Genomic DNA, 26,002 nt, shown 5'->3' on the forward strand with positions numbered 1-26,002 from the left:
AGTTGTACACCAAAGTTCCAAACTGTGCCTGTGCTAAAAATGAAGCCCACTACCTAGTATTTTTTATATATGTATTTTTACCTTTAGTTAAATAGGCAAGTCAGTTAAGAACAAATTCTTATTTGAAAAGACCCAATTTCACAGGCCTGTGGAGCTAGTTTGGCACATTTTCTACTAGCCTGGTCTGAAAAGGACTAGCCTCTGGCTATCTTAATCCCCATCCCACATGTGCGTGGAAGCACTATCACATAAGACTGAAGAGGTTTTCAACCAGAGTCCTGGCTTGTAGTCTGTTCTTACCGAGCTGGGCCCACAGTGGGTTGTAGGGGTGGCTCTTGGCCAGCCTATCCACGCTCTGAGAAGAGTGTTTCTCCAGGAAGATCTTGATTGGCGGCTGTCCGTTGGGCATGACAGTGGGCACCCAGGCCAGGTGGTTGGTGAGAATGGCTGTAAGGAGGGCAGGGAGGAACCTGGGAGATGAGGAAGAGAGAGCAGTCGGGTTAGGCACAGACGGTCTGTACCCCAAATGGCACCCTATTCCCTATGAAGTACACTACTTTTGACCGGGGGGGAGATTGAGGTGCCATTTGGGATACAGAACTCTAATGTCTTTCACTCTCTGTTTGACACGTTTTTCTTTATCTCCACCACCGCAGCCTCATGTTCTGCTACTTCCCTCTTCTCTATCTCGTGATCATTCAGAGATACGACACAGTGGTCACTGGTCAGTCTAAATTACGAGGCAGACCATCGAAGACTACTGCATACTAATGCAGTGAGTGGAACATCGGAGAAGTTCTATGGATGTCTTGCTACCAATTGATACATTGACAAATGATTCAGCTTGGTTTTGTAAGATCAACATAACAATCTAAAGATTGGCAGGGATTTCTGACTTTGCAGCTCATTCACGATTGAATGCAGCAAAAAAATAATAAGTATCGCGCACACACACAGTAACACACAGACAGGCATACAGAGACAGACCGGAGCACTCAACTGGTTCTTTGAGGCCTGCTCCATGAGTAGGGCGAGCTCCCTCATGAAATGTCCACAGAGCTGGTTCTTCTCGGGGGCTCCAGACATCATGGTGAGCCAAACGGGCTCGGCCACGCGGGGCATGGTGTAAAGGTTGACGATGGTCGTCCTGGAGAGAGGGAGGGAGAAACACAAGCCATCATTGTCTCGGGGTGAACAAGAAGGCCACAGTTCTCAGTCCAGGCCCTGCTTACAAGGGAGACCCTCTCTCTGAGGCAATTCAGCGTCTGGAAATTCCACAGCGGGCAGCCGTCCAGAGATTTACACAGAGCTGAGGGAATCTCTGAGGATGGAGGAATGTGTGGAATTATAGGGCGTAATTGTAGTTTTAGAGCCCAGATGTTTGCTGATGACTGAGGAAAACAAGTAGTGTAACTATCGAACAAGAGCAATAGGTTATAGACAGGATATGACAGGTAGTAATGAGATTGATGATTTGTACAAGGTCTTTCCCAGACAAAAATTCACAGAATTGAAAGATGAACACCAAAAACGCCACTTGAACCCAGGGCTCAAGTTACCTGACCGACAGGCTGAAAATGCACCTCCTGTTAAAACCGTAGCATTGGTAACATATCATTTTGGGCAACACTGTTTTTAACGGACTTTTAACTGAATTTTGACACACCGCAGGGAAATATGCTGAAATGGCTTGAACTAGAATCGTGTTATAATTCAACGAACACCTAACTCCAGAACCGTTTGGTAAAGCTCATCCCAGCAACACTTCTCAGTACCTAGTATGTAGTAACCTATTAAAAGCCCCAGGTGTGGCATGGGTTGTGACAGCTCTGTCTTTCCCTGACGTGGGGAAGCCAGCTCAGGGTCTATCCTTACAGTCGTCTGAACAGCTGAACTTTAAGGTAGCGACGGACGTGAAGGTATGTCTAGTCCAGTGGATATTTAAAAACTGACCGCATCTAAGGTCATTCCCTCTGACCTCTATACCGCTTGTGCGGGCAAAGCATATCAAGTCAGTCAAGAAATGAAGAGACTCTTGAGCAGGTGCGCGTTCAGCTCGATTCAACGTTTGACTATTTGTACTAAACGACACGCTTCCCCAAAACGGTGCGCACCATTCTTCAACAGCCTTTGTGGTAGGTTTGCTCCCGTTTGGTGGGTGTGGCCTGATCAATGGGTGTGACCATTTAGAAAATGGCTAAACTCGAGCAGCACACACACCATACAATCTCCCTCTGGAACACCATCATTCAACTGGTCGTTCAGTACATTACCATTTCCATTAAATGAACCTCTGTGGAACCGAACGCACCAGTTTTCTTCATATCCCGACCCTGACAGATATCCAATCAGCATAATGCATGTTTCTATGTAGGTAACATACTGCAGTGCCTCCCGTGGCTATGGGCGTTGGTTAGGCCAGACCGTGGCTATGGGCGTTGGTTAGGCCAGACCGTGGCTATGGGCGTTGGTTAGGCCAGACCGTGGCTATGGGCGTTGGTTCCGCCAGACCGTGGCTATGGGCGTTGGTTCGGCCAGACCGTGGCTATGGGCGTTGCCAGACCGTGGCTATGGGCCAGGCCAGACCGTGGCTATGGGCGTTGGTTCGGCCAGACCGTGGCTATGGGCGTTGGTTAGGCCAGACTGTGGCTATGGGCGTTGGTTAGGCCAGCCGTGGCTATGGGCGTTGGTTAGGCCAGCCGTGGCTATGGGCGTTGGTTAGGCCAGACCGTGGCTATGGGCGTTGGTTAGGCCAGACCGTGGCTATGGGCGTTGGTAAGGCCAGACCGTGGCTATGGGCGTTGGTTAGGCCAGACTGTGGCTATGGGCGTTGGTTAGGCCAGACTGTGGCTATGGGCGTTGGTTAGGCCAGCCGTGGCTATGGGCGTTGGTTAGGCCAGCCGTGGCTATGGGCGTTGGTTAGGCCAGACCGTGGCTATGGGCGTTGGTTCGGCCAGACCGTGGCTATGGGCGTTGGTTAGGCCAGACCGTGGCTATGGGCGTTGGTTAGGCCAGACCGTGGCTATGGGCGTTGGTTCGGCCAGACTGTGGCTATGGGCGTTGGTTAGGCCAGACTGTGGCTATGGGCGTTGGTTAGGCCAGCCGTGGCTATGGGCGTTGGTTAGGCCAGCCGTGGCTATGGGCGTTGGTTAGGCCAGACCGTGGCTATGGGCGTTGGTTCGGCCAGACCGTGGCTATGGGCGTTGGTTAGGCCAGACCGTGGCTATGGGCGTTGGTTAGGCCAGACTGTGGCTATGGGCGTTGGTTAGGCCAGACCGTGGCTATGGGCGTTGGTTCGGCCAGACCGTGGCTATGGGCGTTGGTTAGGCCAGACCGTGGCTATGGGCGTTGGTTCGGCCAGACCGTGGCTATGGGCGTTGGTTCGGCCAGACCGTGGCTATGGGCGTTGGTTAGGCCAGACCGTGGCTATGGGCGTTGGTTAGGCCAGACTGTGGCTATGGGCGTTGGTTAGGCCAGACTGTGGCTATGGGTGTTGGTTAGGCCAGACTGTGGCTATGGGCGTTGGTTAGGCCAGACCGTGGCTATGGGCGTTGGTTAGGCCAGACTGTGGCTATGGGCGTTGGTTAGGCCAGACTGTGGCTATGGGCGTTGGTTAGGCCAGACCGTGTCATGTCGAGAGTAGAGTATTACTTTATTAATACCAACTTGGGAAATGGTTTTATCACAGCATGCATCATTAATGACTAACAATGACCAACACATGATAAAAAAAATGAAACATTAAGACGCACGCACCATAGTATCCCTAAAATAATAGTCTGTTTTCTATCCTACTCTGAGGGGAAAACCGGTCAACAACATCAGAAGGCATATCTTCTGTTTCGCACCATCATGTTCCATGACCTAAGAGGCCTAACAGTCAAAAACAAATATACATCAGTGGATGTATATTTAGATGCTGAAGGTGAGATATTTGAAATATTTGTTTTTTCCTCAGTGAAATTGGCCTTCCTGCTGATGGCACTGACATATAATTGACTATTCTGGTAGCCTGGACACTGTGTGAGAAGATCTTGTTTCCTCAGCTGGGGCTCGGTTTGCTGTGGCACCGCGCCAGCAGGCATATGACTGCAGCAATGGGAAGCCTTCAGCTAGGAGAAAGAGTCCGAGCATGCGGCCAGTGGTGCAGAGACACAAGCCGCCCCACACGTCTCTCCTTTCCCTCCCTCGTCACTGGCTCTGCAGCAGTGGGGTTCTCAGCATGCACTGGGAGCAGCATGGGTGTAGCTGGCGCTTCATCACCATTTGTGAGTGTGGACAGGACCGGTAGGGACTGCGTGCTCCCTCTCTGCTTACAGTGCAGATTATTAATGTGCTTATTTTGGCTCGGTCTGAGAAAACACCCTGTGTGGACGCTACCCAGTTAAGAAGGTCAGATGATATCTACGCCACTGACTATTGTTAGGTTCTAATTCTCAGTGTCAGTTGAGTTTTTTTACTCTATGAAAGCTTAACCAAGTTTATACTTCCTAGAGGGCCAATATAGCTGCATTCAGACAAAAACATGGTTTCACCCATGGTAGTATACATACCCCACTATGGGTGGTGATCTGGGCCTTAAACGGTTCCTCCCCTTATCAGTACTGCTACATGGAATCCTTTTCCCTGCACTCAGCCTCTCCCAAGCTAACTTAAGGCACCCCTCATGTCTATTATACCTGATGATTAATAATAAAACTAATGATTAATAATATACCTGCCGATGAATAATATACCTGACGATTAATAATATACCTAATGATTACATAATATACCTGACGATTAATAATATACCTGCCAATGAATAATATACCTGCCGTTGAATAATATACCTGCCGTTGAATAATATACCTGCCGATGAATAATATACCTGCCGATGAATAATATACCTGCCGTTGAATAATATACCTGCCGTTGAATAATATACCTAATGATTAATAATATACCTGCCGTTGAATAATATACCTAATGATTAATAATATACCTGCCGTTGAATAATATACCTGCCGATGAATAATATACCTGCCAATTAATAATATACCTGCCAATTAATAATATACCTGCCGATGAATAATATACCTGCCGTTGAATAATATACCTGCCGATGAATAATATACCTGCCGTTGAATAATATACCTAATGATTAATAATATACCTGCCGTTGAATAATATACCTAATGATTAATAATATACCTGCCAATTAATAATATACCTGCCGTTGAATAATATACCTAATGATTAATAATATACCTGCCGATGAATAATATACCTGCCGTTGAATAATATACCTAATGATTAATAATATACCTGCCAATTAATAATATACCTGCCGTTGAATAATATACCTAATGATTAATAATATACCTGCCAATTAATAATATACCTGCCGTTGAATAATATACCTAATGATTAATAATATACCTGCCGATGAATAATATACCTGCCGTTGAATAATATACCTAATGATTAATAATATACCTGCCAATTAATAATATACCTGCCGTTGAATAATATACCTAATGATTAATAATATACCTGCCAATTAATAATATACCTGCCAATGAATAATATACCTGCCGTTGAATAATATACCTAATGATTAATAATATACCTGCCGATGAATAATATACCTGCCGATGAATAATATACCTAATGATTAATAATATACCTGCCAATTAATAATATACCTGCCAATGAATAATATACCTGCCGATGAATAATATACCTAATGATTAATAATATACCTGCCAATTAATAATATACCTCATGATTAATAATGTACCTGCCAATTAATAATATACCTAATGATTAATAATATACCTGACAATTAATAATATACCTAATGATTATAATATACCTGCCAAGGAATAATATACCTAATGATTAATAATATACCTGCCAATGAATAATATACCTGCCGTTGAATAATATACCTAATGATTAATAATATACCTGCCAATTAATAATAATATACCTGATGATTTATAATATTCCTAAAGATTAATAATATACCTGATGATACCTGATGATTTATAATATACCTAATGATTAATAATATACCTGATGATTTATAATATACCTAATGATTAATTTGTATACCTGATGATACCTGATGATATAGGGGGCGGCAGCGTAGCCTAGTGGTTAGAGCGTTGGACTAGTAACCGGAAGGTTGCGAGTTCAAACCCCCGAGCTGACAAGGTACAAATCTGTCGTTCTGCCCCTGAACAGGCAGTTAACCCACTGTTCCCAGGCCGTCATTGAAAATAAGAATATGTTCTTAACTGACTTGCCTGGTTAAATAAAGGTTAAAAAAAAAAAAAAAAATACCTAATGGTTAATAATATAAATAATGATTAATAATATACCTGATGATACCTGATGATTAATAATATACCTGATGATTTATAATATACCTAATGATTAATTTGTATACCTGATGATACCTAATGATTAATAATATAAATAATGATTAATAATACCTAAAGCTCAGAAACTAAACCTATCACTATTAAACTAACGTGTGGATTAATGATCTACTGCTCTCTGACACTATATTTTATCCGAGTCCCTATTGCAACAAACCATGCCTCTACCACTTGACCCCCACCCCCCTCCCTCCCTCCCTCCCTGGGCTCCTAGGTAACAAGCTAAGTGAATTTTCCTCTGCTACATTCTCAGGACAGTTTGCCTTGGTCTCAGTAAACACTTGACAGTAACTCACCTGAATTCATTGAGGCCATCCACCATGCGGCTATAGGCCAGAGCCCTCTGACTGGAATCAACTGATCGCCGGCTCATTTTCATGGCCTTTTTAATGAGAAAAGAGGCATGTTAGAGGCATGCCATGTCATGTCATTAAAGAGGGAGGGGAAGAGTGGAGAAAAGAGCGGCAGGCTACACTAACGTACAAGAACTGTGACCCATAAATACATACACTCTTCAGTAAACATGACCCATGACAGATCTAACAGAAGTCAATGGTTTTTATTTTTCAATTTTAGGCCAACATACAGTGCATTCGGAAAGTATTCAGATCCCTTAACCTTTTACACATTTTGTTATGTTACAGTCTTATTCTAAAATTGATTATATTGTTTTTTTCCCCTCATCAATCTACACACAATACCCGATAATGACAAAGCAAAAACAGTTATTTTTTTTTATTGTAGTTCAGTTATTAAAAATAAAAAGCTGAAATATCACATTTACATAAGTATCCACACCATTTACTACTCAGTACTTTGGTTGAAGCACCTTTGGCAGTGATTAGTCTCGAGTCTTCTTGGGTATGACGCTACAAGTTTAGCACACCAGTATTTGTGGAGTTTCTCCCATTCTTCTCTGCAGATCCTCATACTTCTGGAAGGTTCATCCTTGGTCATCCTTCTGGAAGGTTCAAGCTCCGTCAGCTTGGATGGGGAGCGTCGCTGCAGAGATGTTCGATTGGGTTCAAGTCCGGGCTCTGGCTGGGCCACTCAAGGACATTCAGAGACTTGTCCTTTAGTCACTCCTGCGTTGTCTTGGCTGTGTGCTTAGGGTCGTTGTCCTGTTGGAAGATGAACCTTCGCGCCAGTCTGAGGTCCTAAGCGCTCCGGAGCAGGTTTTCATCAAGGATCTCTTTACTTTGCTCCATTCATCTTTCCCTCGATTCTGACTAGTTTCTCAGTCCCTGCCGCTGAAAAATATACCCACAGCATGATTCTGCCACCACCATGCTTCACCATAGGGATAGTGCCAGGTTTCCTCCAGACGTTACACTTGGCATTCAGGACAAAGAGTTCAATCTTGGTTTCATCAGACCAGAGAATTTTGTTTTCGGTGTCTTTTACTGAGGAGTGGCTTCCACCTGGCCACTCTACCATAAAGGCCTGATTGGTGGAGTGCTGCAGCGATGTTTGTCCTTCTGGAAGATTCTCCCCTCTCCACAGAGGAACTCTGGAGCTTTTTCAGAAAGACTATCAAGCTCTTGGGCACCTCCCTGATCAAGGCCCTTCTCCCTAGATGACTCAGTTTGGCCGGGTGGCCAGCTCTAGGAAGAGTCTTGATGGTTCCAAACTTCTTCCATTTAAGAATGATTGAGGCCACTCTGTTCTTGGGGATCTTCAATGCTGCAGAGGTTTGTTGGTACCCTTACCCAGATCTGTACCTCAACACAATCCTGTCTCCAATTCCTTCAACCTCATGGCTTGGTTTTTGCTCTGACATGCACGGTCAACTGTGGGACCTTATATAGACAGGTGTGCGCCTTTCCAAACCATGTCCAATCAACTGAATTTACTACAGGTGGAATCCAATCAAGTTGTAGAAATATCTCAAGGATGATTAATGGAAACAGGATGCACCTGAGCTCAATTTCGAGTCGCATAACAAAGGGTGTGAATTCTTATGTAAACAAGGTATGTTATTTTCAATACATTTACAAACATTTCTACAAACCTGTTTTCGCTGTGTCATTATGGGGTATTGTGCGTAGATTTATGAGAGAATTAATTTTATTTAAATCAATTTTAGAAAAAGGCTGTAACGTAACAAAATGTGGGAAAAAGGAAGGGGTCTAAATACTTTCCGAATGCACTTTACATTGTATATGTTTAACACACTGAGCAAGTCTGATTAAATGTAGTATATCTAACATCTGTCAAATACACCAGGGAGACTTCCACACACCGACCACAATATCTATGTGAGGTGCTCCTCACCTGTTCAATAGCACTTTTTAGTTTGTTCATGTGGCTCTCGAAGAGGGGGAAGTGGGAGAAGAAGAAGTCCTGGAACTTGATGTTCTCCTCTTCGTCCTGGGAGAGGAGGAAGATGACACCAATGGCTATCTTCTTCTTCCTGGCCACGCCCAGGCTGGGACCTCCGCTCTCGTCCGACATATTGAAGCTTTCTTCCACAGACCTGGAGCAAGGGGCAATGCCATAAACATCATCCTAAATCTATGGGGTTGCACAGAGACAGGTACTATGGAGACGTGAAAAACGGGATTCTTAACAGGCTAAAGTCCAAAGACAAAAGAAAAGGTAAATGATGCCTTACAGAGGAGTATGATGGCATAAACTCTCAGATCTGGGGTAAAAACCATAGGTAACAACAACAAGCCATGGGTCTTCTAGATGTCTACGATGGTGTTGATATAACCAGGACTGAGGTGCTGATCTGTATCATGTTTGCAGTGTGATTAGAGTCAACATGTTTTTCTGCATCTAAAAACACACAGGTACACAAAGCCAGAGAGCTCTTCAGCTCACCTTTGACTTCTGGGAACTGGTTGTAGGCCAAAACAAAAATGTAATTTGTAACAGCCTACTGGTCATTTACTATTCAAAGCAAACGCCCGTGCCAGTGTAACTGCTATGTGTAGTTAGACTCAGGGAGTGAGCCAGTGGGTCCACACACCATCATCACCATACTGTTCAGTTATTTGTATATAGCAGTATGCCTGCTGGAATTAGAGGAAGTAATTGCGGGTTCCACTTCACATGGACATACGAGAGGCCCTTACAGGGGGACACCAGAAGGAGTGTGTATCTGTAAATGTGTTGAGCTGCAGTCTCTCACCATCTTGGGAAGACCCCGTTCTCCAGACTGGTGGTCTGGCTGCGGAGCCAACGTCTCTGGTAGCTACTGGCCTGGCTGCTGGTGAGGGAGGAGCCCGGGGATGGGAACGGAGTAATCAACAGACTGCTCAGAGACGCTGTGTAGGGAGGGACGGAGGGGGAGGCAGAGATGGAGCGAGTGAGAGGAATGAAAGAGGGGAAGATGAGAGCACAGAGAGAGCCATAGAAGTGTAGAGAGCAAAAAAAGAGGATTTGAGGAATGAGAGAGGAGAGAACAGAAGAGTCAGTGATTCAGTCAATGAGGTTACTCACACACAACAGAACAGGGGAAAAACACATACAATACATCCACACTGCATTAAGTTCAGCATTATTAGAGCATGGCTGGGACATTCAATATCACCTCACAGTCACATGATGTTACAAGAAAAGCTGGTCCAATACCAGGTACGTGGAGGGTGTATGCAACTCACGTTGCCGTCACGTGGGCATAGATCAAAGAAGGGATGCCAAATGTGTGGGTGATTGACGACTAGGGGAGGCGTATGGGAGTAGGAGTGTGTGTGTGTGTGTGTGTCTGTGTCTGTGTGGGAGAGGAGAGGGGACCAAATTAGAACTTCATTTACTAGTACCGGGTTGTGGGAGCTGCTATACTTAAGCATATGCATGTGACGCGGGTGTTCAACAGAAAGTGAGATTCCCCTCATGCCGCTGATGCAAGGACTGGGGGTCAGTTTCCACTGCACAAGGTTCTCCAGCATCTCTCTCTCCTCCACACCCCTATAGAGGATGGAGGAAGGCTAAACTCTGGCAACGGGGTCAACGCAAAAGTGTGTCCGTTAATGTCTCCGCTATGCCAACATTACAGAGGAGGATGGAGCATAAACTGGTGTCACTAAATGGTCTCAAATGGCACCACACTTCCCTACATAGTGCTCTAGACCAGAGTCCTATGGGCACAGCCCTGGTGTCACTCCCACTCCAGTTTGAAGAGAAGGAATGCTATGTGGAGCTGACCGGTCTGCAGCCGTGACCCAGTAGAATATGGATTCATCTAAACCCATTAGTTGCATGCCTCTTGTTTAGAGATGGTTCAGAGAGAGAGAACACACCGAGGTGATTCTAGTGCCAATACCTACTCACCAAGCTACATCATCTCAGAGACACACAGAAGGCTTAGTCTAGAGAGGCCAATCCTGGATTTAGTTAAGACTCATTACCTGATCTGGCGATGCCGCTGTCTCTCTCGTCGTACAGGCTTCTGCCCGGCATGTCCATGGGGTTACTATGGCCTGCGGGAAAGAGATTGGAGGGGAAAGACTGAGAAACAGATCAGGCCGACTCAGCTCAGCAATATTGAGAAGCCCAAGCAGGGAGGGGTGCCAGAGTTTATCCCACCACCACTCTCAAAGCATGGGACCACCTTCACCACCACAGAACATTCATTTCACAACGACCAAGCCCACTAATGACATACCAACACAGTGCAAGACACTTCCTACAGGCCAAACCACAAGCAGGCTCTGGCTCTCTACTACAGTACTGCAGTGTGTTGTGTCGTTCACTTTAATGCCACTCTGTTGAAGCAGGTGCAGCATCGAAAATACACAACAACATGTACGCTTGTATGTTCTCAGATGTACTTAACATCTCGCTAACACAATAGGTGAAATAACAAAATGAAAGTTCACGTTATAGTTTACCAGTGTAGAAACCTAAAACCCCTCACTTGCGTGTGTTTAAACAACAAAGGCATCGTTTGGTGTTGTCCTGTTGATTTACGGTCAAATCAACACAGGCTTTGCTGCAAAGAGTCCGTGCCCCGCCCACCCTGGCCTGCGACCTAATGAGCATTCCACTATTGCATAACTGAAGAGCTACATGCCGTGCCACCGAGCTGTGGCTTACAGAGGGCTGCAAGGAGGCTATTTACAGAACACCACCCCTGTCACCATCATTCAGAAGTTATGGGATGGAGGGAGGAGGAAGAGGAGGTGGTGAGGGGACAGAGAGATTATGGTACAGAGGGTGGAAAGGAGTGATGGGAAGGAGTGATGGGAAGGAGTGATGGAAAGGAGTGATGGAAAGGAGTGATGGAAAGGAGTGATGGAAAGGAGTGATGGAAAGGAGTGATGGGAAGGAGTGATGGAAAGGAGTGATGGAAAGGAGTGATGGGAAGGAGTGATGGGAAGGAGTGATGGAAAGGAGTGATGGAAGGAGTGATGGAAGGAGTGATGGAAAGGAGTGATGGAAAGGAGTGATGGGAAGGAGTGATGGAAAGGAGTGATGGAAAGGAGTGATGGAAAGGAGTGATGGAAAGGAGTGATGGAAAGGAGTGATGGAAGGAGTGATGGAAGGAGTGATGGAAAGGAGTGATGGAAAGGAGTGATGGAAAGGAGTGATGGAAAGGAGGAGTGATGGAAAGGAGGAGTGATGGAAAGGAGGAGTGATGGAAAGGAGGAGTGATGGAAAGGAGGAGTGATGGAAAGGAGGAGTGATGGAAAGGAGGAGTGATGGAAAGGAGTGATGGAAAGGAGTGATGGAAAGGAGTGATGGAAAGGAGTGATGGAAAGGAGTGATGGAAGGAGTGATGGAAAGGAGTGATGGAAGGAGTGATGGAAGGAGTGATGGAAGGAGTGATGGAAAGGAGTGATGGAAAGGAGTGATGGAAAGGAGTGATGGAAAGGAGTGATGGAAGGAGTGATGGGAAGGAGTGATGGGAAGGAGTGATGGAAAGGAGTGATGGAAAGGAGTGATGGGAAGGAGGATGGGAAGGAGGATGGAAAGGAGTGATGGGAAGGAGTGATGGAAAGGAGTGATGGGAAGGAGTGATGGAAGGAGTGATGGGAAGGAGTGATGGAAAGGAGTGATGGAAAGGAGTGATGGGAAGGAGGATGGGAAGGAGGATGGAAAGGAGTGATGGGAAGGAGTGATGGAAAGGAGTGATGGGAAGGAGTGATGGAAGGAGTGATGGGAAGGAGTGATGGGAAGGAGTGATGGAAAGGAGTGATGGAAAGGAGTGATGGAAAGGAGTGATGGGAAGGAGTGATGGGAAGGAGTGATGGGAAGGAGTGATGGGAAGGAGTGATGGGAAAGAGGATGGGAAGGAGTGATGGGAAGGAGTGATGGGAAGGAGTGATGGGAAGGAGTGATGGGAAGGAGTGATGGGAAGGAGTGATGGAAGGAGGGAGTGAGGACAGTAGGGAGGAGGGAGTGAGGACCCTAAAGCAGATGTTGAGCATGCCCGTAGTACACTTGCAGACACATGCAATGTATGTACACGCGCATGCAACTGCACACGAGCACACTGCAAACCTGAAAAGAAAGAGGCACTCTTGATGAGGCGCAGAGGGCCCTGCTCAGAGAAGGCCCGGCGCGGGCTGCAGAGCTGAGAGAAACCTGCGCAGCACAAACGAACAGGGAGAAGAGACAAACAAAACAAGACAGGACATGAACCATGGTTAGTAATGAAGCAGGAGGTCACACTCCAACCCAATGGAGAGGTGGGACAACCTGAAACAGTTTGGGATCATAATGGCTACATTTAGACATTTAAGCAATCACAGATCTTTTCACATCATATATTTTCCAGAGCTGATCTGATTTGTCAAAAGACCAGATAGTGGAAAAAAGATCAGAATTGGGCTGCGTGTCTAAACGCAGCCATTATGGTCCTAAACTGCTTCAGGTTGTCCTGAAATGGACGTTAAAAGAGGGAAAAGAACACAAAAAAATGTGCCTGGAGAATACAAAGAATACACCTGGTTTCAATTGAAGTCAATTCACATGTAGCAAACTTCCAAAGACAGTCAGTGTATCACATACTGTATGTACATTGATAAAACGATACATGAAGATCTGATGGATAAACAGAGTTGAACAAAACAGTGCTTCAGTACAACCAAAATAACTGAAAATGCATAGGTGTTGATATGAACAGTATACATCCATTCGTGTCCTTTATGTGCGAGACATTGCAGGTGCCAGTCAGTTGTGATGTGGTCCTGTCTGTAGTTGTTGTTGTGGTTACCTATGTTCCCCAGGAGGCCGTTGGTCACAGTGTTCTGATCAGGCCTCAAAGAATTGGGGTCCTGACCCATGAACTCCAGGCTGTCCTGCAGTCTGCCAGGAGCACAAAGACAACAGCAGAGGTTCAAATGGTATCGGGAGAGACTGAGATCAAGAATAGAAAGAGAAGAGCAGGTTTAGAAAAGAGAGAAAGAGAGCAGGTTTAGAAAGGAGAGAGCAGGTTTAGAAAGGAGAGAAAGAGAGCAGGCTGAGAAAGGAGAGAAAGAGAGCAGGTTTAAAAGGGAGAGAGAGCAGGTTTAGAAAGGAGGAAGGGAGAGAGCAGGTTTAAAAGGGAGAGAGAGAGCAGGTTTAAAAGGGAGAGAGAGAGCAGGTTTAGAAAGGAGAGAAAGAGAGCAGGCTGAGAAAGGAGAGAAAGAGAGCAGGCTGAGAAAGGAGAGAACGAGAGCAGGTTTAGAAAGGAGAGAAAGAGAGCAGGTTTAGAAAGGAGAGAAAGAGAGCAGGCTGAGAAAGGAGAGAAAGAGAGCAGGTTTAGAAAGGAGGGAGGGAGAGAGCAGGTTTAAAAGGGAGAGAGAGAGCAGGTTTAGAAAGGAGAGAGAGAGAGCAGGTTTAGAAAGGAGAGAGAGAGAGCAGGTTTAGAAAGGAGAGAGAGAGCAGGTTTAGAAAGGAGAGAGAGAGCAGGTTTAGAAAGGAGAGAGAGAGCAGGTTTAGAAAGGAGAAAGAGCAGGTTTAGAAAGGAGAGAGAGAGAGCCGGTTTAGAAAGGAGAGAGAGAGAGCCGGTTTAGAAAGGAGAGAGAGAGCAGGTTTAGAAAGGAGAGAGCAGATTTAGAAAGGAGAGAGCAGGTTTAGAAAGGAGAGAGCCGGTTTAGAAAGGAGAGAGCCGGTTTAGAAAGGAGAGAGAGAGAGCCGGTTTAGAGAAGAGAAAGGAGAGAGAGAGAGCCGGTTTAGAAAGGAGAGAGCCGGTTTAGAAAGGAGAGAGAGAGAGAGACGGTTTAGAAAGGAGAGAGAGAGAGCCGGTTTAGAAAGGAGAGAGAGAGAGAGAGCCGGTTTAGAAAGGAGAGAGAGAGAGCCGGTTTAGAAAGGAGAGAGGGAGAGCAGGTTTAGAAAGGAGAGAGAGAGAGCAGGTTTAGAAAGGAGAGAGCAGGTTTAGAAAGGAGAGAGAGAGCCGGTTTAGAAAGGAGAGAGAGAGCAGGTTTAGAAAAGAGAGAGAGCAGGTTTAGAAAGGAGAGAGCAGGTTTAGAAAGGAGAGAGCAGGTTTAGAAAAGAGAGCAGGTTTAGAAAGAGAGCAGGTTTAGAAAGGAGAGAGCAGGTTTAGAAAGGAGAGAGCAGGTTTAGAAAGGAGAGAGCAGGTTTAGAAAGGAGAGAGCAGGTTTAGAAAGGAGAGAGCAGGTTTAGAAAGGAGAGAGCAGGTTTAGAAAGGAGAGAGCCCTCTTAACTTTTCCCAAATTATGTTACAGCCTTGTTCTAAAATGTATAAAATAATTGTTTCCCTCTTCCATCTATACACAATACCCCATAATGACAAAGCAAAAACAGATTGGACATTTTTACACATTAAAAATAAAAACCAGAAATACCTTATTTACATAACTATTCAGACCTTTGCTATGAGACTCGAAATTGAGCTCAGGTGCTGATCATACTTGAGATATTTCGACAACTTGATTAGAGTCAATTAAATGGCATATATATTATTATATATTATATATATTATTAAATTAAATTGGACATGATTTGGAAAGGCACACACCTGTCTATATAAGGTCCCACAGTTGACAGTGCATGTCAGAGCAAAAACCAAGCCATGAGGTCAAAGGAATTGTCCGTAGAGCTCGGATACAGGATTGTGTCAGAGCACAGATCTGGGTAAGGGTACCAAAAAATGTCTGTAGCATTCAAGGTCCCCAAGAGCACAGTGGCCTCCATCATTCTTAAATGGAAGAGGTTTGGAACAACCAAGACTCTTCCTAGAGCTGCCCGCCTGGCCAAACTGAGCAATCGGGAGAGAAGGGCCTTGGTCAGGGAGGTGAACAAGAACCCGATGGTCACTCTGACAGGGCTCTAGAGTCCCTCTGTGGAGATGGGAGAACCTTCCACAAGGACAAACATCTCTGCAGCACTCCACCATTCAGGCCTTTGTGGTAGAGTGGCCAGACAAAAGCCACTCCTCAGCAAAAAGCACATGACATGCCGCTTGGATATGGCCAAAAGGCACCTAAAGACTCAGACCATGATAAATGAGATTCTCTGGTATGATGAAACCAAGATTGAACTCTTTGTCCTGAATGCCAAGTGTCACATCTGGAAGAAACCTGGCACCATCCCTATGGTGAAGCATGGTGGTGGCAGCATCATGCTGTGGGATGTTTTTCAGCGGCAGGGACTGGGAGACTAGTCAAGATCGAGGGAAAGATGAATGGAGCAAAGTAAAGAGATCCTTGATGAAAACCTGCTCCGGAGCGCTCAGGACCTCAGACTGGCGCGAAGGTTCATCTTCCAACAGGACAACGACCCTAAGCACACAGCCAAGACAACACAGAAGTGACTTCGGGACAAGTCACTGAAAGTCCTTGAGTGGCCCAGCCAGAGCCCGGACTTGAACCCAATCGAACATCTCTGGAGAGACCTGAATATAGCTGTGCAGCGACACTCCCCATCTGACCTGACAGAGCTTGAGGCTCTGTAGAGAAGAATGGGAGAAACTCCCCAAATACTGGTGTGCCAAGCTTGTAGAATCATACCTGAGAAGATTCAAGGCTGTAATAGCTGCCAAAAGTGCTTCAACAAAGTACTGAGTAAAGGTTCTGAATACTTATGTAAATGTGAACTTCTGTTTGTTTTTTTTAAACCTGTCTTTGCTTTGTCATTATGGGGTATTGTGTGTAGATTGATAAGGAGAGAAAAAAAACAATTCAATCAATTTTAGAATAATGCTTTATATGTATCAAAATGTGGAAAAAGTCAAGGTGACTGAATACTTTCTGAATGCACTGTATATAGGAGAAAGAGACATAGCATGTTTAGAAAGGAGAAAGCGAGAGAGATCGCATCGTAGTAGGGCTTACGTGTTAAGGCTGCCATAGACACTACTCCCAGTTCGGGCTGTAAACACTTTACTCAGCATCAGCTGAGGGGGTGACCTGTGTACAGACAAGGAGGGGAGAACAAAGTCACGATTACTTGGTGCTCCTCATGTATGTTATGTATATTTGTGTACATTTCTCTGATCTCTGCTTCAAAGTGCTGTGTGGGACAGACTGTAGCGTTTCCGTTAGGAAAATGTGACGCTGGACATTTGACCTGCAGCATTATAATTTTACCGGACATTGAAGAAATGTACCGGACCCATATGCATTGGGTACATTAACTGATTATGGCGTCCACCCACGGTGCTCAGGATGACAGAAATCACATTTAGCTTCTGGTAATTAATCTTAACAGATTCAATTCAATTCAAAGATTCAGATTCAATTCAACATTCAATTCAAGGATGCAACAGCGTTTTTTTCAGCCAACAAGACGAGTAACAAACAGCTAATTCACTAGCCTATGTCAATCTACTTTCCCCGATAGCAGAAAAGTTGACCTATTCTATTGGTCACCATGTCGTTCTGTGCGAGAAAGAAAAAGCCTATTCCAAACAGACTTTGGGACAGTTGTGGGACGATAGATCCCAAATTCATACAACCAGTAAGCCTGGATACATCCCAAAAAACATTACAAAGCAATGAGGCTCATGCAACAGATCAGAACGTTTAAATTCGGAATATTTGTTCCATAATGCATTTAGCGGGAAAACAATTGTCAAAAGCACACCGCACACGCGAGCGGTTTCATGAAACAGATTCAAATATAAATATCAAATTTAGAAAGAGGGGAGTATTAATGATGCAACAACTAGCATGGGTTGATGACGACTAGATTTGTGCCTTTGGTTACTGGACAATGAAAAAACAATTATTTGAAAAACAATAGAACAGGATTTCAATGGCATACGGAAGTCTTTATAAAATGACTGCCTACACGTTTGATTGGATTTTGGTTAGACTACTTTAAAGGCATTATATGTAGTAAAACCTTCAGGTTACAAACCATTAAGTATACGTTTTCAAAATGCATACTGCCTCCAGCTCATTGCAAAGTGCTGTATGACTCGCTGAAGCATGCCTACGTTGCTTATGCACTTGAATGGTGAATGGGAAGCACGATTCAATTACCAGTTGAGAAATACAAACAGAAGCCATTTTTAATTGTGGCCATTGTTTTTAACATGTGATTGTATTTAGAATTGTTGCGCAATGATGGTGCTTATAAAAAGCACACGTTTCACTCCAGCAGCAACAAACAGCTGTTTGATGAGCTGTAGAAACAGCTGTTTGATGAGCTGTAGAAACAGCTGTTTGATGAGCTGTAGAAACAGCTGTTTGATGAGCTGTAGAAACAGCTGTTTGATGAGCTGTAGAAACAGCTGTTTGATGAGCTGTAGAAACAGCTGTTTGATGAGCTGTAGAAACAGCTCTCGCACTACATCGACTGGTATTTCAATCTACGAACAGGATAACATGCATTATTTTGCAATGGGATCATTTTTTCTTCTCCTGGAAAATTGGTCAGTGACAATTTTATTTAAATCGGCTTTTCATTTTATTTCTCCCCCCCCAAAAAAACATCCATTAGTGGCTAATGGAAATCCTGACAGACTGCCTAACTGACTTCACTCCCCCTCTTGTTCCCTGGATCTCACCGTATCTGGTGGATCTTGAGTGTGGAGCCCTTGTAGCTCATGGCCACCGAGCCAAACATCATCTCCCCCAACATGTTGGCATCAGAGGAACACCGCAACCCCTGAGAGACAGGAGAGGAGGAGAGAGGGAAAAGAGGTGGAGAACAGAGAGGGTAAAGAAGGTGGAAGGGGACCGACATAATACGGTTTGACGGTCGTTTGATCATGATAAAGGGACTGTTCTCACCCATAGAGATGAACTGGAGAGCTCATCTCCTATCAATGGACCTTCCCATTCTAAAAACAGGCTTTGGGTCAAGTGCACCCTCTGGCTATCACACAGTATGTTCTCACCTGGAAGCGCAGCCCTTGTTCCCTGGGTTCCCGGGCCTCGGCAGCACAGGAACTGTCCAGAGAGTTGGAGCTGCCCCCTGTAGGCCTCAGCTGGCAGCACTTCCCATACATCTTCACCTGGGCCTCGCTACTGCACATCTTCTGCTGTGGGGAAAACCACACAAATAACACATTCACATATGTAGAATAAGGCCCTGGTTCTAGCATAGGAGTTTCTCTAGTTTCAATAGTTGAGATGTTGGTACGAGTGTGTTTTTGACTGGCTACCCATTTACATCGCTCCGGCAAAAGTGACGTTTCTTCTCCACAGTGAGTCTGGATTCCTCACTTCCCGATGAGTTCTAGAACGCGAACACATTCTGATTGGTCCCAGAAACCGATGGGTTGGGCCAGAACCGGCCGACATGATGGCGTTATCAACTTTGATACTTTGATTTGTTAGAGACGATCCAACCGTTGATTCATTTGTTTTGTATACAAAGCTCATCATTTTGAAGTCACACAAATTACTTCTAGGATGGCAGTTTCAGACTGAATGTACGTGCATTCAGAAAGTATTCAGACACCCGTGACTTTTTACACATTTTGGTAAGTTGGTATTATTCTAAAATTGATGACATTTGTATCAAATCTACATACAATACCCTATAATGAAAAAGCAAAAACAGGTTTTTAGAAAATGTTGCTAATTTATAAAATAATTTAATGGAAATATCAATATATATGTTTATAAGTATTCAGACTCTTTACACAGTACTTTGTTGAAGCACCTTTGGCAGCAATTACATCTTTGAATCTTCTTGGGTATGACACTACAAGCTTGGCACAACTGTATTCAGGGAGTTTCTCCCATTCTTCTCTGCAGAAGCTCTCAAGCTCTGTCAGGTTGGATGGGGAGCGTCGATGCACAGCTATTTTCAGGTCTCTCCAGAGATGTTCGATCGGGTTCAAGTCCGGGCTCTGGCTGGGCCACTCAAGGACTTTCAGTGACTTGTCCCGAAGTCACTCCTGCGTTGTCTTGTGTCATGACGTTGGCCTGGGGGTAGGTTTATGACCCCCCCATAAATACCTTTCTCCCTTCAGTCTCTCTCTTGACTCTACAGAAGGACTCTTGAAGAGCGTTTGTAAAAAAAAACATATAAAGTCGGGGAATATCAAAAGGTGGGGGGAAAGGAACCATATTTCGGTAATTCAACCAGTTGAAAATATGCGTTGGTACGTAATGAATATGATGTCAGTTTGGTTGTCATCTGAGACATTGTTATTAATGATAGGATGACAAACTGTATCTTGGAAAGTCTACACATTATAGTTATCAGATTCACATGGAATTGTTGTGCAATTTAAATGTTTAAATATGAAACTATTTGTGAAAAGATTAAATGTAATTTTAGCTTCCAAATGAGAGAATTGGGTTTTCATAAGGTTAAAGCTCTGCTCAATCAGTGGCCCGCCCCTGTGAAGAGACATTGGTTATAAACTATGAAACATATCCTTCTCTCTCTCCACTATATAAGCCCTTAAAGAAAATATAACTTTCTGTTCCGATGACATTAGGGCGACAGTCCTATGTTGAAAGTGTTCAGATAATAGGCTGTTCCAGGGACGTGAGGACGTTCAGTCCCCGAGTTGAAAGGACAAAGATCACCTAAAGAACTAAGCCGACCTCAGCGTGAGCTCTGGATGAACGACAAGGACCTAACGAAATTAGCATCGAATTTCAATGTGAAAGTGACAACCTATACATGCCGGAAGGATGAATTTTGACTATACCAGCCAGAACATAGCATGAGCTAAAAGAATGGCAACTTGGTATGAACTTTGAACTCTTATTCACTCAAGAAGTGATGTAAACGTGGGCTCGGAAAGGACGGACAAAGGACCTGTCTAACAAACAACACGATACTACCAAGTATCCAATTTACCACCAGAGACACTCTTCAAAGGACAAGGAAGATCTCTGTTGGGCAACACGGCCAGCATCTACGACAAACCTACCGAAGCACAGCTCAGAGTAAATATTTATTGCATTCTCCTTTTTCAAATGGGCGGTAATTTAGAATGCATAAGATACTGTATTTACGATAGGATAGCTTCTCCCTTTGTTCCTCAGTCTTCCCGCTCTTTCACTCAAACCCAACCCCCTTTCCTTTGTGTAACCAGCAGTCATGTTGGCTCCGTCCACCAGGGACGTTGTTCTGTATGACATAATATCCATTCTGTGTTTATGTAATTCTGTGTGATTATTTAGGTATTTAGTAAATAAATAATTAAACCAAAGTTTGTATTGCTGATTCAACTGGTTAGCCAGGGTTCGTGAAGATAACCAAGAATTCTATGATGTTCAGATGAGACTGGAATAAGGTGACGATTAATATTGACTGCTATTGATGTAAAACATTAGTAGGTCTTTAAGAGTTTATTCAGAAGGTAACAGCTCTATAAAACACTTTTTCGTGGTGCAACGGCTTTGTAGTTAATTATCTACTTGATTAGTTTAATCAGGTAATATTAATGACAGAGAAATTATTTTGTATAGAATAGCGTGTCATATCACTTAATCCGGCAAAGACACGACACTTAGCTGTGTGCTTAGGGTTGTTGTCCTGTTGGAAGGTGAACCTTCGTCCCAGTCTGAGGTCCTGAGCGCTCTGGAGCAGGTTTTCATCAAGGATCTCTGTATTTTGCTCCGTCATCTTTCCCTCGAACCTGACGAGTCTCCCAGTCCCTACCGTTGAAAAACATCCCACAGCATGATGCTGCCACCACCATGCTTCACCGTAGGGATGGTGCCAGCTTTCATCAGACCAGATAATCTTGTTTCTCATAGTCAGAGTCTTTAGGTGCCATTTGGCAAATTCCAAAAGGGCTGTCATGTGCCTTTTTATCGAAGATTGGCTTCAGTCTGGCCACTCTACCATAAAAAGGCCTGATTGGTGGAGTGCTGCAGAGATTGTTGTCCTTCTGGAAGGTTCTCCTATCTCCACGGAGGAACTCTAGAATTCTGTCAGAGCGACCATTGGGTTCTTGGTTACCTCCCTGACCAAGTTCCTTCTCCCCTGATTGCTGAGTTTGGCCGGGCGGCTAACTCTAGGACGAGTCTTGGTGGTTCCAAACTTCTTCCATTTAAGAATGATGGAGGCCACTGTGTTCTTGGTACCTTCAATGCTGCAGTTTTTAAGTACCCTTCCCAAGATCTGTGCTTCGACACAATCCTGTCTCGGAGCTCTATGGACAATTCCTTTGACCTCATGGCTTGGTTTTTGCTCTGACATGCACTGTCAACTGTGGGACCTTATATAGACAGGTGTGTGCCTTTCCAAATCATGTCCAATCAATTACATTTACTACAGGTGGACTCAAATCAAGTTGTAGAAACATCTCAAGGATGAACAATGCAAACAGGATGCACCTGAGCTCAACTTCGAGTCTCAAAGCAAAGAATCGGAATACTTATGTAAATAAGGTATTTTTCTTTGGATCTGAATACATTTGCAAACATTTCTAACAACCTGTTTTCACTTTTCATTATGGGGTATTGTGTGTAGATTGCTGAGGAAAAAGTTGTATTTAATCCATTTTAATTTAAGGCTGTAACGTTAAAAAATGTGGGAAAAGTCAAGGGGTCTGAATACTTTCCGAATGCACTGCATGTAGTGATTAGCTAAATTAAATTCAGGGTGAGTCGCCAGGTAGAGTGTTTAGTCAAGTCTACCACTTAAAGAATAGCATATAGTCTTTGTTCTAGGATTTGAGCTGTTTATTGATTTTTCAACACTAAAGTTGCACATCTTTTTCACAGAGGGCACACAGAGTACTTAGGGCACACAGTACTCTTACACTCTTGCATTCCTAGTGTATGTAACAGTACAATCTTTCTGCATAAAAATATATGAGTGTACTGCAAGTAAAACGTTTTCTGTTCATGCTTTATGTTATAGGCCTACATCGCTGTGTTTTGAATGCACTAGCTTGAAAGAAACTAAATATGTTAGTGACGGGGGAAAAACATCAGGCCTCTATCTTGTATTTCTAAGCAAACACAACCAACACACAGTATTTACACAGGCTTTCTCTACCTCTTGAAATGATTGATGTCAGAGCATACAATGTTCTATCCGTTAGTCACAAATCCATACAAATGAAAAATACACTCCAATCTGCTTTCCCCCATGTGACGTGCCAGAGAATAGCACCCTATTTTGCACTGGAATGCTTTTGTGGACTGCGTGGCATCAAACAAATGTCTGGCCTGCCCCGATAGAGAACACAAAGGCTGGAACATGTGAATGGCTGTCATAGGACTTCCTCAAGAACTGGTGAGCTGGAATTGCAACCACAGCTCTCTCTCTCTCTCTCTCTCTCTCTCTCTCTCTCTCTCTCTCTCTCTCTCTCTCTCTCTCTCTCTCTCTCTCTCTCTCTCTCTCTCTCTCTCTCTCTCTCTCTCTCTCTCTCCCTCTCTCTCTCTCTCTCTCTCTCTCTCTCTCTCTCTCTCTCTCCCTCTCTCTCTCTCTCTCTCCTCTCCTCTCCTCTCCTCCCTCCCTCTCCCCCCCTCCTCTCCCCTCCCTGCTCTCCCCTCTCTTGCTCTCCCTCTCTCGGCTTGCTCTCCCCTCTCCCTCTCCCCCTCGGCTTGCTCTCCCCCTCTCGGCTTGCTCTCCCCCTCTCGGCTTGCTCTCCCCCTCTCGGCTTGCTCTCCCCTCTCGGCTTGCTCTCCCCCTCTCGGCTTGCTCTCCCCCTCTCGGCTTGCTCTCCCCCTCTCGGCTTGCTCTCCCCCTCTCGGCTTGCTCTCCCCCTCTCTATGGAGAAACAATATCATCAGGCAATAAAGTATAATGTGCCAGGGATCAGACTTCACCTTTAACCATGCAGCAGAATGCATTGGTTGGCAATGACAAACATAGTACATACTTGTTGAATAGACAGGCATGGCTCATTTTGGCCCTTATCCAATAAACAAATTGAATGTACAACAATAAACATGTAAAACAAGGATTTAGAACAGGTTAAAGTAAATATGCACATTCTATTTGGACACATATGGGTGATACAGGTCAAGCAGATGGGCGTTGTCAACATCACAGTAGATTGCAGCAAGTAACCCGTGACAGCACAATGACAAAAAGGCTGAAGTGATAGAGAGAGTCAGTTAGCAGTCAGTCACAGAGACTGCGGTCATGTGAGTCTGGGAGAATGCTTTACACGTCAGTGGCGGGTCTCGGATGAGGCTACTCGTATTGAGATTAGAGCTCCAGCTCAACCCGGTTAAGCCCTGTTTAATAAAGCCACAGGAGAAGCTTTAGACAGAGTTTCCTATTTCGCCCACATTGTGGTGTACTGCCCCATTAAACACCCCTTGTCAGTCAGATACACACGTAACTCACCGAGGCAGGGGCTTCCTCTGCGCTCCTCTTTTTGGAACTGGAATCGAAGAGGACATTTCTCCCCCGTCGCTCACAGTCTTGGTACAGTATCAATCTGATCTGGCTAGGGTCCAGCTGTGGGGATGACCAGCTGGAGAGAGAAAGTGAGGGAGGAGAGAGGACAAGCATGAAGCATATGATCACGCTGGCACTACTAACAATGAATGTAGACCCTCTACTAAAACTATCAAACGGAGTCTGAAAACATCAGCAGCATGTACAGACAGACATTCCCCAGTCAGACCTGTCCTCACACAGTCAGAGTAGCAAAGGCCATCAAACTAAACTGTGTCTGGTTGCATAAAGTATGAATAATCATAAAAATTAAAGAGAGGTGACAGTGATGGACTGACAGTTGGCAAAAAAGCTATCTTAATCCGTCAGCCCTTTGGGTCGGTGGGCCTGGCAGGGCCAACAGTCGTACCATTGCTGCCATTCCGTCCCTCATACCATCGCCTGCCTGATGGGAAGCAGAGACAGCTATACCACCCACCAGCCTCCACCACAGGGGGGAACAGAGACGGCTATACCACCCACCAGCCTCCACCACAGGGGGAACAGAGACAGCTATACCACCCACCAGCCTCCACCACAGGGGGAAACAGAGACAGCTATGGCCACCCACCAGCCTCCACCACAGGGGGGAACAGAGACAGCTATGGCCACCCACCAGCCTCCACCACAGGGGGAAACAGAAACAGCTATGGCCACCCACCAGCCTCCACCACAGGAGGGGAACAGAGACAGTTATGACCACCCACCAGCCTCCACCACAGGGGGGAACAGAGACAGCTTGGCCACCCACCAGACTCCACCACAGGGGGGAACAGAGACGGCTATGGCCATGGCCACCCACCAGCCTCCACCACACCACCAGCCTCCACCACACCACCAGCCTCCTGTTTGGCTTGGAAGGCCATAAAAGACGGACCAGACAGAGGAGCATTTATCTCAATTCTGAGGGGTGGGAAGCACCATATATCTATTTCTAGCTGTTTATTGGAGAGTCTGTGAGAAGGGGACCTCTTAAAGGCTACTGTTCACATTTATGGGGGGATGATGGGGTGAAGGGTAGCCTATTGAGAGGGAGTGAGAACAGCTAAGTCACAGCCTACAGGTATGCATGTCTCTATGTCACTGTGGTCTGTCAGGGCCAGGGATGTGTACTGGTCAGGGATGTGTACTGGTCAGGGATGTGTACTGGTCAGGGATGTGTACTGACCAGGGATGTGTACTGGTCAGGGATGTGTACTGGTCAGGGATGTGTACTGGCCAGGGATGTGTACTGGCCAGGGCTACCAGCGTGTTGTGTGACCTGCTGTTTTCCAAACACTGGTGACAGTAGAGTATTACCAATATTCCTAAAGGCTGAGCCATTCACTTTGGGGGGGGGGGGGGGGGGCTAGGGTCAGTCTGTCCTAACTGGTGTTTTTTTCCTGCCTTATCTGGTGTCCTATGGGATCTTAAGTATGCCCCCTCTAATTCTCCCATCTCTCTCTCTCGCTCTCCCCTCCCAGAGGACCTGAGCCCTAAGACCCTGCCTCAGGACTACCTGGCCTAGCAACTCCTGGCTGTCCCAGTCCTCAGTCCACCTGCTCGTACTGCTGATAAAGTTTCTGTTCACCGGGCCTGCTATCTTATCCCGGTCCTGCTGTCTCGACCCTCTCTCGCTCTACCGCACCTGCTGTCTCGACCTCTAAATGCTTGGCTATGAAAAGCCAACTGACATTTACTCCTGAGGTGCTGACCTGTTGCACCCTTCATAACCACTGTGACTATTATTTGACACTGCTGGTCATCTATGAGCGTTTGAAAATCTTGAAGAATGATCTAGCCTTAAATGGTCATGTACTGTTATAATCTCCACCAGGCACCCCTCAGAGCCTGGTTCCACTCTAGGTTTCTTCCTAGGTTCC

The 26,002-nt window shown here is 45.2% G+C and overlaps 1 protein-coding gene across 1 annotated transcript in view; it reads right to left on the bottom strand.

The window, feature by feature from the left end:
• The window catches only part of LOC123990843 (folliculin-interacting protein 1-like), a 47,364-nt gene that overhangs the window by 6,556 nt on the left and 14,806 nt on the right, over window positions 1–26,002 (bottom strand). The window contains exons 3-14 of the mRNA XM_046291746.1: window positions 24,048–24,177; window positions 18,667–18,810; window positions 18,334–18,434; window positions 16,655–16,729; window positions 13,594–13,685; window positions 12,879–12,962; window positions 10,784–10,855; window positions 9,565–9,700; window positions 8,703–8,904; window positions 6,725–6,810; window positions 1,001–1,147; window positions 301–470 (exon numbers count right to left, since the gene is read on the bottom strand). Of these exons, the coding sequence (XP_046147702.1) occupies window positions 301–470; window positions 1,001–1,147; window positions 6,725–6,810; window positions 8,703–8,904; window positions 9,565–9,700; window positions 10,784–10,855; window positions 12,879–12,962; window positions 13,594–13,685; window positions 16,655–16,729; window positions 18,334–18,434; window positions 18,667–18,810; window positions 24,048–24,177 (1,439 nt within the window). The remainder of the gene's footprint in view (window positions 1–300; window positions 471–1,000; window positions 1,148–6,724; window positions 6,811–8,702; window positions 8,905–9,564; window positions 9,701–10,783; window positions 10,856–12,878; window positions 12,963–13,593; window positions 13,686–16,654; window positions 16,730–18,333; window positions 18,435–18,666; window positions 18,811–24,047; window positions 24,178–26,002) is intronic.

Source organism: Oncorhynchus gorbuscha, linkage group LG02 (assembly GCF_021184085.1).
Source record: "Oncorhynchus gorbuscha isolate QuinsamMale2020 ecotype Even-year linkage group LG02, OgorEven_v1.0, whole genome shotgun sequence".
Lineage (NCBI taxonomy): Eukaryota > Metazoa > Chordata > Actinopteri > Salmoniformes > Salmonidae > Oncorhynchus > Oncorhynchus gorbuscha.